The 16739-nt window shown below is 45.9% G+C and overlaps 1 protein-coding gene across 1 annotated transcript in view; it reads right to left on the bottom strand.

The window, feature by feature from the left end:
* The window catches only part of LOC126469208 (regulator of G-protein signaling 11), a 183045-nt gene extending 166733 nt beyond the window's left edge, over positions 1-16312 (bottom strand). The window contains exon 1 of the mRNA XM_050096618.1: positions 16174-16312. Coding sequence (XP_049952575.1) covers positions 16174-16312 — 139 coding nt within the window. The remainder of the gene's footprint in view (positions 1-16173) is intronic.
* Positions 16313-16739: the final 427 nt, after the last annotated feature.

Raw genomic sequence — 16739 nt, 5'->3', positions numbered from 1 at the left:
AGAAACCAGGCAAGCGTCAAGCCAGTGGAGGACTCCCAACTCTCCCAGACCAAAAAAAGCAAGGCAAGTGAGGTCTAATGTGAAGACGATGATCATTGACTTTTTTGATGTTCGTGGAATTGTGCGTCGGGAATTCGTACCCCCTGGCCAGACTGTTAACCAGCACTTTACTTGGATGTTTTAAGGCGTCTGCGAGAGGATGTGAGGAGGAAGCGCCCGGAACTTTGGCGATCAGGTGACTGGTTTCCGCATCACGACAACGCTCCGGCACACACGGCCTTACGAGTGACCCACTATTTGGCATCTCAGAGGTGGTCTGTCGTTCCCCACGCTCCGTGTTCACCGGACCTAACCCCGTGCGACTTTTTCCTATTTCCACGAATGAAAAAAACGCTAAAAGGGGAGCGTTATGACGATGTGGAGGCGGTAAAAACAGCTTCGCAAAGGGCACTGGACAATATCAAACTTGAAGAGTTCCAAACATGCTTCCAACAGTGGGAAAAGAGACTTGACAAGTGCATTGCATATAATGGAGAGTATTTTGAAGGTGACTGAAGTAATTTTGTAAAAAGGTTCATCAATAAATTTTTTGTGACAACAATCCGGTTTCTTTTGGGTCCCCCCTCGTACACCTGGAGTTATGGTCTGGGGTGCGATTTCGTACAACAGCAAGAGCACGCTCGTAGTTATTCCACGCACTCTGCAGCAATTTATACGCCCTGTTGTGCTGCCATTCATGAACAGCATTCCACGTGGTTTTTCCAACAGGATAACGCTGTCTACATACTGCTGCTGCAACTCAGAATGCTTTACAGAGTGTCGACACGTTGCCCTCGTCTGCTCGATTACCAGATGTGTCTCCAAACCGAGCGCATATGGGACATCATCGGATGACAACTACAACGTCATCCACAAACAGCATTAAACGTCCCTGTATTGACGGACCAATTGCAGCAGGAATGAAACTGCAGCCCACAAACTGACATCCGGCCATTGTACAACACAATAAATACACGTTTCCATGCTTGCATTCAACATTCTGGCGGCTACACCGGTTTTAATAACCCGTTTTCAATGGCTTATCTCACGCTTACATTAACTTGTGATCTTGCAATGTTCAAATGGCTCTTAGCACTATGGGACTTAACATCTGAGGTCATCAGTACCCTAGAACTTAGAACTACTTAAACCTAACTAACCTAAGGACATCACACACAGCCCTGCCCGAGGCAGGATTCGAACCTGCGACCGTAGCAGTCGCGCGGTTCCGGACTGAAGCGCCTAGAACCGCTCGGCCACCTAGGCCGGCCTTGCAATGTTGATCACTCAAACATGTTACCTAGACAAATGTATCCCTGAAATTTCAGTACTCTACAGTAATTAATTTTTGGTGTTTTTGATTTTTTAAAATCCGTCTAGCACGATCTAGATTTCGAAATTAATATTAGTTTGCATGAAAAACAGTCTGGATCGAAAGAAATTGAAATACCAGGTCCTGTGTCTTCTGAAACTGAAAAGTACAAACGAGCTCTGCTAATCTAAAGCAGTACTGAATTTTCGCAACAACAGCTTATAGCATTTTGGTAACAGGAAGTTGGAGAGTTAACGTTGCTCTGGCACCCAATATAGCTAATCTGGTATCCAGTCCTATGAGATAACGGAGACTCCAGAGCTACCGAAATCATGTTTATCGAGGCATACAGAATTGCAATGCGTACAATTATCCTATGTATTGGTTGTTCGGGTCCTGGCTAATTGTTGAACCAGTAAATTAAAATTAGGCAACCATTCGGTAGCAACCACGGCACCCTGCGAAGTACGCACTAACATATTCTTCTTTACAATTCCCTCTGCTGTTTTGCTGGAGTAATAAATTAGCTCTTTACACCACTGCGACCGAATCTGGCTGCCCTCTGATAAAGTCGCTAGGAAGGGGCAGAGGAGATAAACAGAAATTGCCTGCTGCGGCTGAACTGGTGCGCTGCTAATAGCGGTGCTCCCAGCAATGGCGGGCAATCTGCTCTTGTCCACGTTCTTTTTATTGTGTAAATCCTATGGATAGCGATACTTAACATGAACAAGGTTACTGACGGATATAGCTCTCTGAATGGTGGGGCAGATCACACGTACCGGTGATTACGACATAATTCTGTTGCCTCGTTAAGAGGGTTTTCTCTTTGCGTCATTTTCCTTATACATACACCAACGATTTAGTAATATTCTAGTTACTCCAAGTAACAGATTAACACTGTGTCCATTTTCACTTTGCTAACAATAAATAAAGTGCCGTCTCATATCTCCACTAAGCAGTCAGTTTATATCTTGCCTTCTACGCGTCTATGTTCTTAGAATACATTTCATGATAATTAAAATAGTTTTCTGTGACAGTCACTTGCTTTTCATACCACTGCGCATTTCGATGGTTCACAGCATCATCTTCAGGTGGAGGATTACATTCTTGGTGCTGTTTCAGAACACCAATTCGTTTCGACAGCAGCAGAGCAAGTGAAAAACACACTTTGCTTCGTCATTAGAGGTAAAGCAGAAACAAACAGATGCCTCATACTGTTATATGTTACGATGTTATCTGTTACGATTACTCTTCGCTGTGTATGATGTATTACACCGGTTTTTTAGTTTATAACTACACTCCTGGAAATGGAAAAAAGAACACATTGACACCGGTGTGTCAGACCCACCATACTTGCTCCAGACACTGCGAGAGGGCTGTACAAGCAATGATCACACGCACGGCACAGCGGACACACCAGGAACCGCGGTGTTGGCCGTCGAATGGCGCTAGCTGCGCAGCATTTGTGCACCGCCGCCGTCAGTGTCAGCCAGTTTGCCGTGGCATACGGAGCTCCATCGCAGTCTTTAACACTGGTAGCATGCCGCGACAGCGTGGACGTGAACCGTATGTGCAGTTGACGGACTTTGAGCGAGGGCGTATAGTGGGCATGCGGGAGGCCGGGTGGACGTACTGCCGAATTGCTCAACACGTGGGGCGTGAGGTCTCCACAGTACATCGATGTTGTCGCCAGTGGTCGGCGGAAGGTGCACGTGCCCGTCGACCTGGGACCGGACCGCAGCGACGCACGGATGCACGCCAAGACCGCAGGATCCTACGCAGTGCCGTAGGGGACCGCACCGCCACTTCCCAGCAAATTAGGGTCACTGTTGCTCCTGGGGTATCGGCGAGGACCATTCGCAACCGTCTCCATGAAGCTGGGCTACGGTCCCGCACACCGTTAGGCCGTCTTCCCCTCACGCCCCAACATCGTGCAGCCCGCCTCCAGTGGTGTCGCGACAGGCGTGAATGGAGGGACGAATGGAGACGTGTCGTCTTCAGCGATGAGAGTCGCTTCTGCCTTGGTGCCAATGATGGTCGTATGCGTGTTTGGCGCCGTGCAGGTGAGCGCCACAATCAGGACTGCATACGACCGAGGCACACAGGGCCAATACCTGGCATCATGGTGTGGGGAGCGATCTCCTACACTGGCCGTACACCACTGGTGATCGTCGAGGGGACACTGAATAGTGCACGGTACATCCAAACCGTCATCGAACCCATCGTTCTACCATTCCTAGACCGGCAAGGGAACTTGCTGTTCCAACAGGACAATGCACGTCCGCATGTATCCCGTGCCACCCAATGTGCTCTAGAAGGTGTAAGTCAACTACCCTGGCCAGCAAGATCTCCGGATCTGTCCCCCATTGAGCATGTTTGGGACTGGATGAAGCGTCGTCTCACGCGGTCTGCACGTCCAGCACGAACGCTGGTCCAACTGAGGCGCCAGGTGGAAATGGCATGGCAAGCCGTTCCACAGGACTACATCCAGAATCTCTACGATCGTCTCTATGGGAGAATAGTAGCCTGCATTGCTGCGAAAGGTGGATATACACTGTACTAGTGCCGACATTGTGCATGCTCTGTTGCCTGTGTCTACGTGCCTGTGGTTCTGTCAGTGTGATCATGTGATGTATCTGACCCCAGGAATGTGTCAATAAAATTTACCCTTCCTGGGACAATGAATTCACGGTGTTCTTATTTCAATTTCCAGGAGTGTATAAAGTAAAGAAACAGTGAGAGCTAGTCAAACCTAATGTTTGGACATTCATTGCTTCCTTCGTTGATCTCTTGGAGACTGTTACATGGCCAAGATGTTTATCATTACTAAGGTTCCCAGGAGGCCGCCATGTCTTCTCATGTCTTCTGGGTATCTGTTTTATTTTATAAAGTACTGACATTACTTGAAGATGGAATGTTCAACGCAAATCGAGTACCATATGATTGACCTGTAACTTGTTCTAATTTTACTTTCACTTTGTCTCCTTTATAATGTTATATGTGTCAGCGCCATGTCCATTGAAGAGTGAATGTTTGGTTACAAATTATGAAGTTGAATTTAATCTAGTTTCAGACCGTTAACCATAGTTACAGACTTGATGCTGCTGCTGATCCGGAGTAATCGTTTAAGGAGATCAAACAGCTAAGGTCATCAGTTCGCGACTAACTCCACAGGACAGAAGCAGTCCGCCCAATTCTCTGTGTGGGGGGTAAATTTTGTGTTCAAGTGTGAGAAAGTGTTCTAAATGTTTGTGTAGCATGTATTTGAGGCGGAACTTGGGAACCTGCTCTGTATTCACGTAGAGGGCTGTGGAAAACTGCCTAAAAACCACATCCAGGCTGCACGGCACACCAATCTCTCGTCGTTAACCCGCCGGGCGGATACGATCCAGGACTGGCATACCTCTCCGTCCTAGAAGTGGTCACTTTAACACGCACGACCACCCTGGAAACTACTACTGATTCTAAGCTGTTAAAGGAAGTATACTGCAAACTCTGTTAAGATGTAGAAAAAGTTATGATTTTAACTAGAAGTATTCTGTAGAAAATGCTTTTTATTTGCATTGTTTGAATATGTACGTCCAAAAAGTTGTGTAAGTGATTTTATTCCTGACGTATAAGTGACGTCAGCGCAGTGAGTACGGTATCAGCGTGAACTAACAACTGTAAACATCGTATGTGCATTCGGCCAGTCGGTTGTCAGCAGGAAATTTTAAGTAGTGGGCGTGCTATCGCAGTGTGTCAAGGTTGCTGTGTCACAAATCGCGGGACGGCAACACCTCTAAATCAAGTTTTCATGACATTCTCTAAAGGATTTTGAAAAGAAATGTGTATGCAAAGTTCGGCCCGCACACCTTGACTTCCGAACAAAACGACGCATGGACGCCTGCCGCGACTTGACTGAAATGCAGAATGTGGACAATTCTTTTTCGGTAAAAAGTCATCAAGGTTGATGAGGCTTGGTGTTATCAATACGAACCTACCACAAAACGACAAACTACAGAATTTCAAGTGAAGTCAACGTTTTGGCGACATAAACGACATTCAAGGCATGTGATACGTGGCTTGAGAAACGCCTAAGAGAACTATTCTGAGAGTTCGACATAGTTTTGTGTGTTGACGACATAGGTTTGTGTGTTGAACTCGTGTAGATCACCTGCAGCATTAAAACCGTCAACTAAACTTTTCCTGTTTTTTGTTAATCCAGTCTGAAAACTTTTTGGATTGACGGGGTAGGCATTTTGAAGTGCGTGATCCAGAGTCAGTCTAATAAGAAAAAAAGACCTTTGTGACGAAACCTGTGTGACGAACTTTACTTTTGTCGATGGTATAATAAATCATACGAATGTTATGATTTTTTTGTGTACGCCAGAATAGCTCTTGTGTCAGAGGAGGAGGGTTAAGCGCAGACCGTGTAGTGTTCTCCCTGTGTTGTGCTCTCGATTGTTCCGAAATCATGATAAAAAATGACGGAATCTTGAAGAGACTCTGGTCCTGTAGATGACTGTCGAAGGAGGTGTGCTTCAATTATGCGCTAGAAAACGCCATTTTGTCTATACGAAAATCATGTATTGGTCGACTTAGTTATTCGAGACGTTAAGTAAATGTCAGCATATGGTGAGACTAGAATACGTAATCACTGATTTTCATGTAAATTATCACTCTGGACTTTCTCGCCTTGATCCTTACAGAGAATTTTTGCTCGGTATGATGTTTATTGACGGTTACCGGTGAGGCGAGCTGGGACCCACAGTTTCTGTGACGATTTGAATTCAATTAATTTCTTCTAACTATTAGAAAATTATCAGCACCAATCATTAGCCGATCACGGACGAGCTGGACTACGCGCAGCTCTGTACCAGCCAGCAACAATAATAAGGCTTTATGAGTGAAAATAATAACTGTGTGTAAGGGAAATGTTCGGCACAAGTGATGGATTTATTTATAACTATCTACAAATAAAATTCAAAGGAAATAGTTATCCAGGCCACAAGTCAAAATTTGAACATAAGATCCTTAACACGAAGCTCAAATCCGCAGCCCCCCCCCCCCCCCAAAAAAAACCTACGGACTTATTGCATACATTATGTGCGTCGACTGGGGAAGGAATCTTCTGTCTGTAATACTTTATGTACCCCTGTTTTTATTACACATCGTCGGGTAACTTCAGTGATTTCAGCGGTGAACAATGATAACATATGCAGCTACATTTGATGCATAACGTAGTGCGATGGAACTCATGCACGCAAAATACTAATATCTTGGTCCTATCCTGCACAGTTTACTGCGTAGGAACAGTTTACCCAGCGACCAGCCGTAGAGTTCGAAGACAACACGCCTGAATGGTGAGCTAATTGCAGCAAGTTTCGCCGTTAACCAGAAGCCGTATGCCCTGGAGATCTCTCTGCAACCAGCGCAGGAAATGTATGAATACAGATGTGCGTTAAGAGATGCCTGCAAATATGGCTGGAACTGTGAGCTATGTGCCCCAGTGCCCCAGACGCAACACGACCCCTATAGAGCTGTTAGCCCACCGGCAGCGAGCTAACTACTGCAAGGCGCCTCTGCCGACACGGAGAACGTTCTTGCAAACTTGCAAATATGAATTGAAGAGACCGCACCTTTGAGTTTTGGGGTTTCTCACTTCACTTTCAAAACCTGATAGTGAGGACAAACTAGAGATACTAATGACAGCATATAAAGAGGAGGAGGATATTTCAGTAATGACAACAGAGTACTAGTAATAAGGAAATGTAAATAACAACTGAAGGAAGGAAGGTGGTTCAAATGACTCTGAGCACTATGGGACTTAACATCTGAGGTCATCAGTCTCTTAGAACTTAGAACTACTTAAAACTAACTAACCTAAGGACATCACACACATCCATGCCCAAGGCAGGATTCGAACCTGCGACCGTAGCAGTCGCGCGGTTCGGGACTGAAGTGCCTACAACCGCTCGGCCATAGAAAGTAGAAATTAGCCATTACTGCAAAAGTGTATGAAGGAGGTGACAAATTATGTGACACTTTTTAAGTAACAGTAAGTCATCTTAATGGCTAGGGTACACTATGTAGCCATTCCTTTTCGCACTAGCTTTAGGGGCCTCGTGGGTGACACATAAAGTACTAACGATCCAGACTCCTTTTCAGGCTAGACTTCGGATCCGAATACAGTTCAGCTGCAGAAACAAAAACAATCTGACATTTTACTAGACCAGTCGTATCTTTGTATCGAATCGTTCCCCTTCTCTGTGACACATCACTTCCTTCTGCCGTAGGCACGCGTTATCTGGTCTGCTTGCTCTTCTTTGACAGTCTGTGACAATAATGAAGTTATTTCATTCAAGAAACGAAATTTCAGTAGGCTGGAATTTTCTGAAGCCCTTCCACCAAGAAGGACCAAATGCTGAACCTTCTTTCAGGATGAGGTCAGGTGCATATGCGGCCAAGAGCGTCCGTACCCGGTGGCTAGGGTAAGTTGTCTCCTCTCCCCCCCTCCCCCCCCAACCTCTCGCTCCAAATAGCTCTCAAGGAAAGGGAAAAGTAATGTAGAAAGGTATTTTTCTTTCACGAAAATTGCCCACGTGTGAGGAGGACTCGCGCACTAAGGGTTCAGTGCAAACTTATATCGTCTATCCTTGGAATCAAGAACCTCTACTTTTTTTGCCTATTTTCGATGTAGATACTGGCAATGTATGAGCCCTGGGAATTCAAAAACCTATCAAAATCTCTACAGTATGTACACTGATTAGCCAAATCATTAAGACCACACCCGACCGTGATGTTGGATGCCGCCTGGTGGCGTTGCGAGAACGTGAGGCGGCAACAAAAGTACGTAAGCGGAGCAGACATGGTCGGAGGATCACCCTAGCGATGACATGGGCTGTAAATGGGGAACTCCACTGAGATAAGCGACTTTGACAAAGGGCAGATTAATATTACACCGTACGTAGTACACTGTTGAAAATGCAGCTCCACAGCACACCACTTCTACGTTTTCATATGTTGGTGCCTAGACATCATCAATTACGACTGCAGTGAGCACAGGACAATCGGAATTCGACCGTCGACCAATGGAAACGAGTCGGCTCTTCGGGTGCATCATATTTTCGTCATCGAGGGGAATGGCGGCTCGAGACGTGCAGCGCGCTACGAACGCAAGACTTTGGGATAAGTATTACGCTATAGGAGACATTCTCCTGCCCTTGCATAGAACCTGTGCTAGTAATCTAAGACACGCTGACAGCTGCCAACTACCTTTATCCCTTCATGCTTGATGCCTTCCCAGACCGCGATGTCATCTTTCATCAGTATAATTGTCTGTGTCTCGGAGACAGTGCTACAGTGGTTTGTGAAGCATTATAGTGAACTCAGGCGGGTGTCTCGGCGACCAAATTCGCCTGATGTAAAACCCATGTATCTGATCTTGGTCGCTAATGGGCGCCATTACCGCATACGAAAATCAGAGGCCCATTATTTACACGAATTACACTTTGAGATCAAAAGTATCCGGACATCCTCAAAACATATGTTTTTCATATTAGGTGCGTTCTGCTGCCACCTACTGCCGGGCACTCCATATCAGTGACCTCAGTAGTCATTAGACATCGTGGAAGAGCAGAATGGAGCACTCCGTGGAACTCACGGACTTCGAACGTGGTCAGGTGATTGGGTGTCACTTGTGTCATACGTCTGTACGCGACATTTCCACACTCCTAAACATCCCTAGGTCCACTGTTTCCGATGAGACAGTGAAGTGGAAACATGAAGGAACACGTACCGAACAAAAGCGTACAGGTCCACCTCGTCTGTTGACTGACAGAGACCGCCGGCAGTTGAAGAGGGTCGTAATGTCTAATAGGTAGACATCTATCCAGACCATCACACAGGAATTCCAAACTGCATCAGGATCCACTGCAAATACTATGACAGTTAGTCGGGAGGTGAGACAACTTGGATTTCATGGTCGAGCGGCTGCTCATAAGCCACACATCACGCCGGTAAATGCCAAACGACGCCTCGCTTGATGTAAGGAGCGTAAACATTGGACGATTGAACAGTGGAAAAACATTGTGTGGAGTGACGAATCACGTTAGAAAACGTGGCGATCCGGTGTCAGGGTGTGGGTATGGCGAATGCCTGGTGAACGTCATCTGCCAGAGTGTGTAGTGCCAAAAGTAAAATTCGGAGGCGGTGATGTTATGGTGTGGCCATTTTTCATGGAGGGGCTTGCACCCCTTGTTGTTTTGCGTGGCACTATCACAGCACAGGCCTACATTGGTGTTCTATGCACCTTCTTGCTTCCCACTGTTGAAGAGCAATTCGGTGATGGTGATTGCATCTTTGAACGCGATCGAGAATCTGTTCATAATTCACTGCCTGTGGCTGAGTGGTTACAGTACAATAACCTCCCTGTAATACTGGCCTGCATATAGGCCTGCCAGGCCTCACCGACCGACATCGATACCTCTCCTCAGTGCAGCACACCGTGCAGATTGGGCTGCCACTCCCAGAAATCTTCCAGCACCTGATTGAAAGTATGCTTGCGAGGCTGGAAGGTGTCATCAAGGCTGGGCCAACACCATATTGAATTACAGCATTACGAATGGAGGTTGCCACGAACTTGTACGTCATTTTCAGCCAGGTGTCCGAATACTTTTGATCACATAGTGTATATGACTGTGCGTAAACGTCTAATGCCACATGCTTCCACAACACTACCAAGAAGCGGTCGAATCTCTGATACGCAGAAGCAGTGATGTATTTCGTTCCAAAGACGGAAAAAACAAGTTGTTAAACAGTTTGTGCCGGTCTTGTGGCCGAGCGGTTCTAGGCGCTTCAGTCTGGAACCGCGCGACCGCTACGGTCGCAGGTTCGAATCCTGCCTCGGGCATGTATATGTTTGATGTCCTTAGTTAGGTTTAAGTAGTTCTAAGTTCTAGGGGACCGATGACCTCAGATGTTAAGTCCCATAGTGCTCAGAGCTATTTGAAATTTTAAGCAGTTTGTCATAATGTTTTGGTTCAAATGGCTCTGAGCACTATGGGACTTAACATCTGTGGTCATCAGTCCCCTAGAACTTAGAACTACTTAAACCTAACTAACCTAAGGACGTCACACACATCCATGCCCGAGGCAGGATTGGAACCTGCGACCGTAGCGGTCACGCGGTTCCAGACTGAAGCGCCTAGAACCGCACCATAATGTTTTGGCTGACAACCTACGCATATAGGTTGGAATGACAAAAGATATTTTTTACGTAATATAATTACAGTTTAACAATTTTGCGATTTTTTCCTTTACTTGTAGCGTGAAATTGTGAGTCTTTGCAAATTTCGTGATTCCAAGTCAACGGGAAGTATCCTATAGGTTTTAATGAGTGAGTTTTCGAGCATCAAAATTTGTGACATAAATGGCGGTATCTTGTGACTGAATTGACTCGTAAGCTTAATGTTTTTACAGCACCAAGGGACCAAAGCCTTTAATATGTGACATAAATTTGAACTTCATTCGTTTAGTCTACATCTACATCTACATCTATACTCCGCGAGCCACCTTACGGTGTGTGGCGTAGGGTACTTATTGTACCACTATCTGATCCCCCCTTCCCTGTTCCATTCACGAATTGTGCGTGGGAAGAATGACTGCTTGTAAGTCTCCGTATTTGCTCTAATTTCTCGGATCTTTTCGTTGTGATCATTACGCGAGATATATGTGGGCGGTAGTAATATGTTGCCCATCTCTTCCCGGAATGTGCTCTCTCGTAATTTCGATAATAAACCTCTCCGTATTGCGTAACGCCTTTCTTGAAGTGTCCGCCACTGGAGCTTGTTCAGCATCTCCGTAACGCTCTCGCGCTGACTAAATGTCCCCATGACGAATCGCGCTGCTTTTCGCTGGATCATGTCTATCTCTTCTATTAATCCAACCTGGTAAGGGTCCCATACTGATGAGCAATACTCAAGAATCGGACGAACAAGCGTTTTGTAAGCTACTTCTTTCGTCGATGAGTCACATTTTCTTAGAATTCTTCCTATGAATCTCAACCTGGCGCCTGCTTTTCCCACTATTTGTTTTATGTGATCATTCCACTTCAGATCGCTCCGGATAGTAACTCCTAAGTATTTTACGGTCGTTACCGCTTCCAATGATTTACCACCTATGGCATAATCGTACTGGAATGGATTTCTGCCCCTATGTATGCGCATTATATTACATTTATCTACGTTTAGGGAAAGCTGCCAGCTGTCGCACCATGCATTAATCCTCTGCAGGTCCTCCTGGAGTACGTACGAGTCTTCTGATGTTGCTACTTTCTTGTAGACAACCGTGTCATCTGCAAATAGCCTCACGGAGCTACCGATGTTGTCAACTAAGTCATTTATGGATATTGTAAACAATAAAGGTCCTATCACGCTTCCCTGCGGTACTCCCGAAATTACCTCTACATCTGCAGATTTTGAACCGTTAAGAATGACATGTTGTGTTCTTTCTTCTAGGAAATCCTGAATCCAATCACAAACCTGGTCCGATATTCCGTAAGCTCGTATTTTTTTCACTAAACGTAAGTGCGGAACCGTATCAAATGCCTTCCTGAAGTCCAGGAATACGGCATCAATCTGCTCGCCAGTGTCTACGGCACTGTGAATTTCTTGGGCAAATAGGGCGAGCTGAGTTTCACATGATCTCTGTTTGCGGAATCCATGTTGGTTATGATGAAGGAGATTTGTATTATCTAAGAACGTCATAATACGAGAACACAAAACATGTTCCATTATTCTACAACAGATTGACGTAAGCGAAATAGGCCTATAATTATTCGCATCTGATTTATGACCCTTCTTGAAAATGGGAACGACCTGCGCTTTCTTCCAGTCGCTAGGTACTTTACGTTCTTCCAGCGATCTACGATAAATTGCTGATAGAAAGGGGGCAAGTTCTTTAGCATAATCACTGTAGAATCTTAAGGGTATCTCGTCTGGTCCGGATGCTTTTCCGCTACTAAGTGATAGCAGTTGTTTTTCAATTCCGATATCGTTTATTTCAATATTTTCCATTTTGGCGTCCGTGCGACGGCTGAAGTCAGGGACCGTGTTACGATTTTCCGCAGTGAAACAGTTTCGGAACACTGAATTCAGTATTTCTGCCTTTCTTCGGTCGTCCTCCGTTTCGGTGCCATCGTGGTCAACGAGTGACTGAATAGGGGATTTAGATCCGCTTACCGATTTTACATATGACCAAAACTTTTTAGGGTTCTTGTTTAGATTGTTTGCCAATGTTTTATGTTTGAATGCTTCTCTCATTGCTCTCTTTACGCTCTTTTTCGCTTCGTTCAGCTTTTCCTTATCAGCTATGATTCGACTACTCTTAAACCTATGATGAAGCTTTCTTTGTTTCCGTAGTACCTTTCGTACATGATTGTTATACCACGGTGGATCTTTCCCCTCGCTTTGGACATTAGTCGGTACGAACTTATCTAAGGCGTACTGGACGATGTTTCTGAATTTTTTCCATTTTTGTTCCACATCCTCTTCCTCAGAAATGAACGTTTGATGGTGGTCACTCAGATATTCTGCGATTTGTGCCCTATCACTCTTGTTAAGCAAATATATTTTCCTTCCTTTCTTGGCATTTCTTATTACACTTGTAGTCATTGATGCAACCACTGACTTATGATCACTGATACCCTCTTCTACATTCACGGAGTCGAAAAGTTCCGGTCTATTTGTTGCTATGAGGTCTAAAATGTTAGCTTCACGAGTTGGTTCTCTAACTATCTGCTCGAAGTAATTCTCGGACAAGGCAGTCAGGATAATGTCACAAGAGTCTCTGTCCCTGGCTCCAGTTCTGATTGTGTGACTATCCCATTCTATACCTGGTAGATTGAAGTCTCCCCCTATTACAATAGTATGATCACGAAACTTCTTCACGACGTTCTGCAGGTTCTCTCTGAGGCGCTCAACTACTACGGTTGCTGATGCAGGTGTTCTATAGAAGCATCCGACTATCATATCTGACCCACCTTTGATACTTAACTTAACCCAGATTATTTCACATTCGCATTCGCTAATAACTTCACTGGATATTATTGAATTCTTTACTGCTATAAATACTCCTCCACCATTGGCGTTTATCCTATCCTTGCGGTATATATTCCATTCTGTGTCTAGGATTTCGTTACTGTTCACTTCCGGTTTTAACCAACTTTCCGTTCCTAATACTATATGCGCACTATTTCCTTCAATAAGAGATACTAATTCAGGAACCTTGCCCTGGATACTCCTGCAGTTTACCAATATTACGTTAACTTTTCCTGTTTTTGGTCTCTGAGGACGGACGTTCTTTATCAACGATGATAATGTCCTCTCTGGTAAGCCGTCAGGTATTTTATCGTTTCGCCAAAGGGGGGGGGGGGGGTCCCTCTAACCTAAAAAACCCCCGTGTGCACGCCACACGTACTCACGTACTCTGCTACCCTAGTAGCTGCTTCCGGTGTGTAGTGCACGCCTGACCTGTCTAGGGGGGCCCTACAGTTCTCCACCCAATAAAGGAGGTCGATGAATTTGCAACCATTAAAGTCGCAGAGTCGTCTGAGCCTCTGGTTTAGACCCTCCACACGGCTCCAAACCAGAGGACCGCGATCGACTCTGGGCACTATGCTGCAGATATTAAGCTCAGCTTGCACTCCGCGTGCGATGCTGGTTGTCTTCACCAAATCAGCCAGCCGCCGGAAGGAACCAAGGATGGCCTCAGAACCCAAGCGGCAGGCGTCATTCGTTCCGACATGTGCTACTATCTGCAGCCGGTCACACCCAGTGCGTTCAATAGCTGCCGGAAGGGCCTCCTCCACATTACGGACGAGACCCCCCGGCAAGCACACCGAGTGCACACTGGCATTCTTCCTCGACCTACCCGCTATTTTCCTGAGGGGCTCCATAACCCGCCTAACGTTGGAGCTCCCTATAACTAATAGGCCCGCCCTCTGTGACTGTCGGGACCTTGCCGGAGAATCGGCCACTGGCCCAACAGGCGAGGCATCCTGTGGTGGCTCGGAAACGATGTCATCACCACTAGGAAGCACCCCGTACCTGTTGGAAAGGGGTAAGGCAGCTGCCACGCGGCCAGATCCCACCTTCGCCTTTCGGCCAGGCACACGCGAGCCCACCACTGTCCGCCATTCACCCTGGAGTGATGGCTGACCGGTAAGATGCTCACTGCCGGAAGACGCAGCGACATCAGGGGTTCCATGTGATTCCAAGGCCACCGAAGTAGGCATAGGTCTCACCACAGTTGCCCCAACGCCACTACGAGCCGACGCCTGCGCCTCGAGCTCGATGAGCCTAACAGACAAAGCCTCCACCTGCCCCCGAAGAGTGGCCAATTCTCCTTGCGTCCGCTCACAACTACCACAGTCCCTACACATGACTATGTTTACCCTACTCTATACGGTGACAAATTCCCAAGATAATCTTCTGATGAGCTACTCTGATAATCAAGAAACACTCACTGAAATACGAGACGCGAAAACTACGCTAGGTTTTCCCAGAAAAACTATTTAAAAGCTAAGCGCAGCAAATAAGTACAAAAACGCTTTATACAAACAGTACTCGCTGCTGCTGGTGCTCTCGCTCTGGCTGTCACAAGACGGAAAAAGAGCTCTTAACCGTTGGACAGACAGAAAGACACGGAGTCAACAAAACGATCATGTAAGGATTCCCTTTTTACAGACTAAGATATGTAACGGTAAAAATGATGTATTAGTCGGTATTAAGCAGGTTATTATCAGCGTCGGAACTGGAACTTTTTTATGGCTACTACAAGTCGCTATTCTTCTTCCAAAATCTTAAAAATACTCCATACCCCACGATTTGCCAAGCATCGTAGCAGAAACTTTATTTAACCGGTTGTGAGCTCTGCAAGATCCATGTACTAATTTATATTTACGTGACAAACCCTAATTCTAGGGCTATATTTTAATTTTGACAAATGGATCTATGCCGACATTTGTAAAAACGGCGATGGTACATTAGTCCTTACTAATGTAAAATTGCCACCTTCTGAAGAAGACAAATTTACATTTGTCGAAACCTAGGTAAAGAATTCTTTATCCATTGCAACTGGTCGGCTGTTTATAATTTTGTTACGTGGAACCGTTATTGTTGTGCAGCAATGTTTAAAATATTTTAGTTCTAAGTTCTAGGCGACTGATGACCTCAGAAGTTAAGTCCCATAGTGCTCAGAGCCATTTGAACAATTTTTAGCCAATCTGCATTCGTGTGATTGTAACGAAGCTGCTGTAATGTAGTGAATCAAATGCATAAATACTGACACTCTTAAACAAGGAGTCAGACGAGGTTTTAACATACCGCGTTACAGGTGAGTCCGACTCTACAACCAAATAATACAAACGCAAAATGTTCTGTTCTCTTTCTGTTTAAGCACGTATGTCGTCAGACGGCAGTCTCCCAGACATGACGAAATTTACACTCTGTTGAACTGAGAATTGCATATGATTCACTAACTAGAATAGCTGCATCACATCTGTCTTCGAACTGGACTACAACAAATTTGACAACAGTATTCTTATCACTCTCGAGACATAGTGGTTGTGCACGACCTATCTACATGAGAGAGAGAAAATTCATTCGCGAGCAGACTTGGCGCTGAGGCATTAAGATAGCAGTAAGCGGTGCGCAGAAGGCGATGTTGACTTGGTGCAGTGCAGCTAGAGTCGGACTCACCGGAGCAGTCGTATTATTGGAAACGGAGGCCGATGACAACAGTGACGGAGAAGTGCTTGCTGGCAGCTCATTTGTTCGCACAGTTTGCAGCCCGAGTGTCGCTCGCTGCGGACTCGACACTGACAGCCGCGAGCAAGATGCGGGCCGCCGCCCGCGGCGCGTTACTGCCGAGGCCGTGCGGCCGCGCGCCGCCGTGTGCTCCAGCCTCAATGAGCCGCATCCTGTCCAGGGCACGCCGTGCCAATTACAGCCACGGTGCGCTGCTCACACACGTGCTGATTTGCAACGACGGGTCATTGGCGTTCCCGTTGTATGACTATGGACTTGGGTTATTACGGAGTGAGAGTAAGTAGCGTACTGACATTGCTGCCGACATCATACCGGAATTGTCAAGCGACTGCAGTACTATCCGGTGTAGCGAACTGAATACCTGGCCACGGTGGCAGTACCGTTGTATCTACGCTCAAGAACGAGGGAGCAGAGGCAATAAATGCGTATGCTCCATTATACCGGGTGATCGAAAAGTCAGTATAAATTTGAAAACTGAATAAATCACGGAATAATGTAGATAGAGAGGTAAAAATTGACACACATGCTTGGAATGATATGGGGTTTTATTAGAACCAAAAAAACACCCCATACTGCTA

The sequence above is a fragment of the Schistocerca serialis genome, chromosome 1 (assembly GCF_023864345.2).
Source record: "Schistocerca serialis cubense isolate TAMUIC-IGC-003099 chromosome 1, iqSchSeri2.2, whole genome shotgun sequence".
Taxonomy (NCBI): domain Eukaryota; kingdom Metazoa; phylum Arthropoda; class Insecta; order Orthoptera; family Acrididae; genus Schistocerca; species Schistocerca serialis.
The sequence above is the reverse complement of the archived record's forward strand: the minus strand, read 5'-3'. Positions and strand labels throughout refer to the sequence as shown.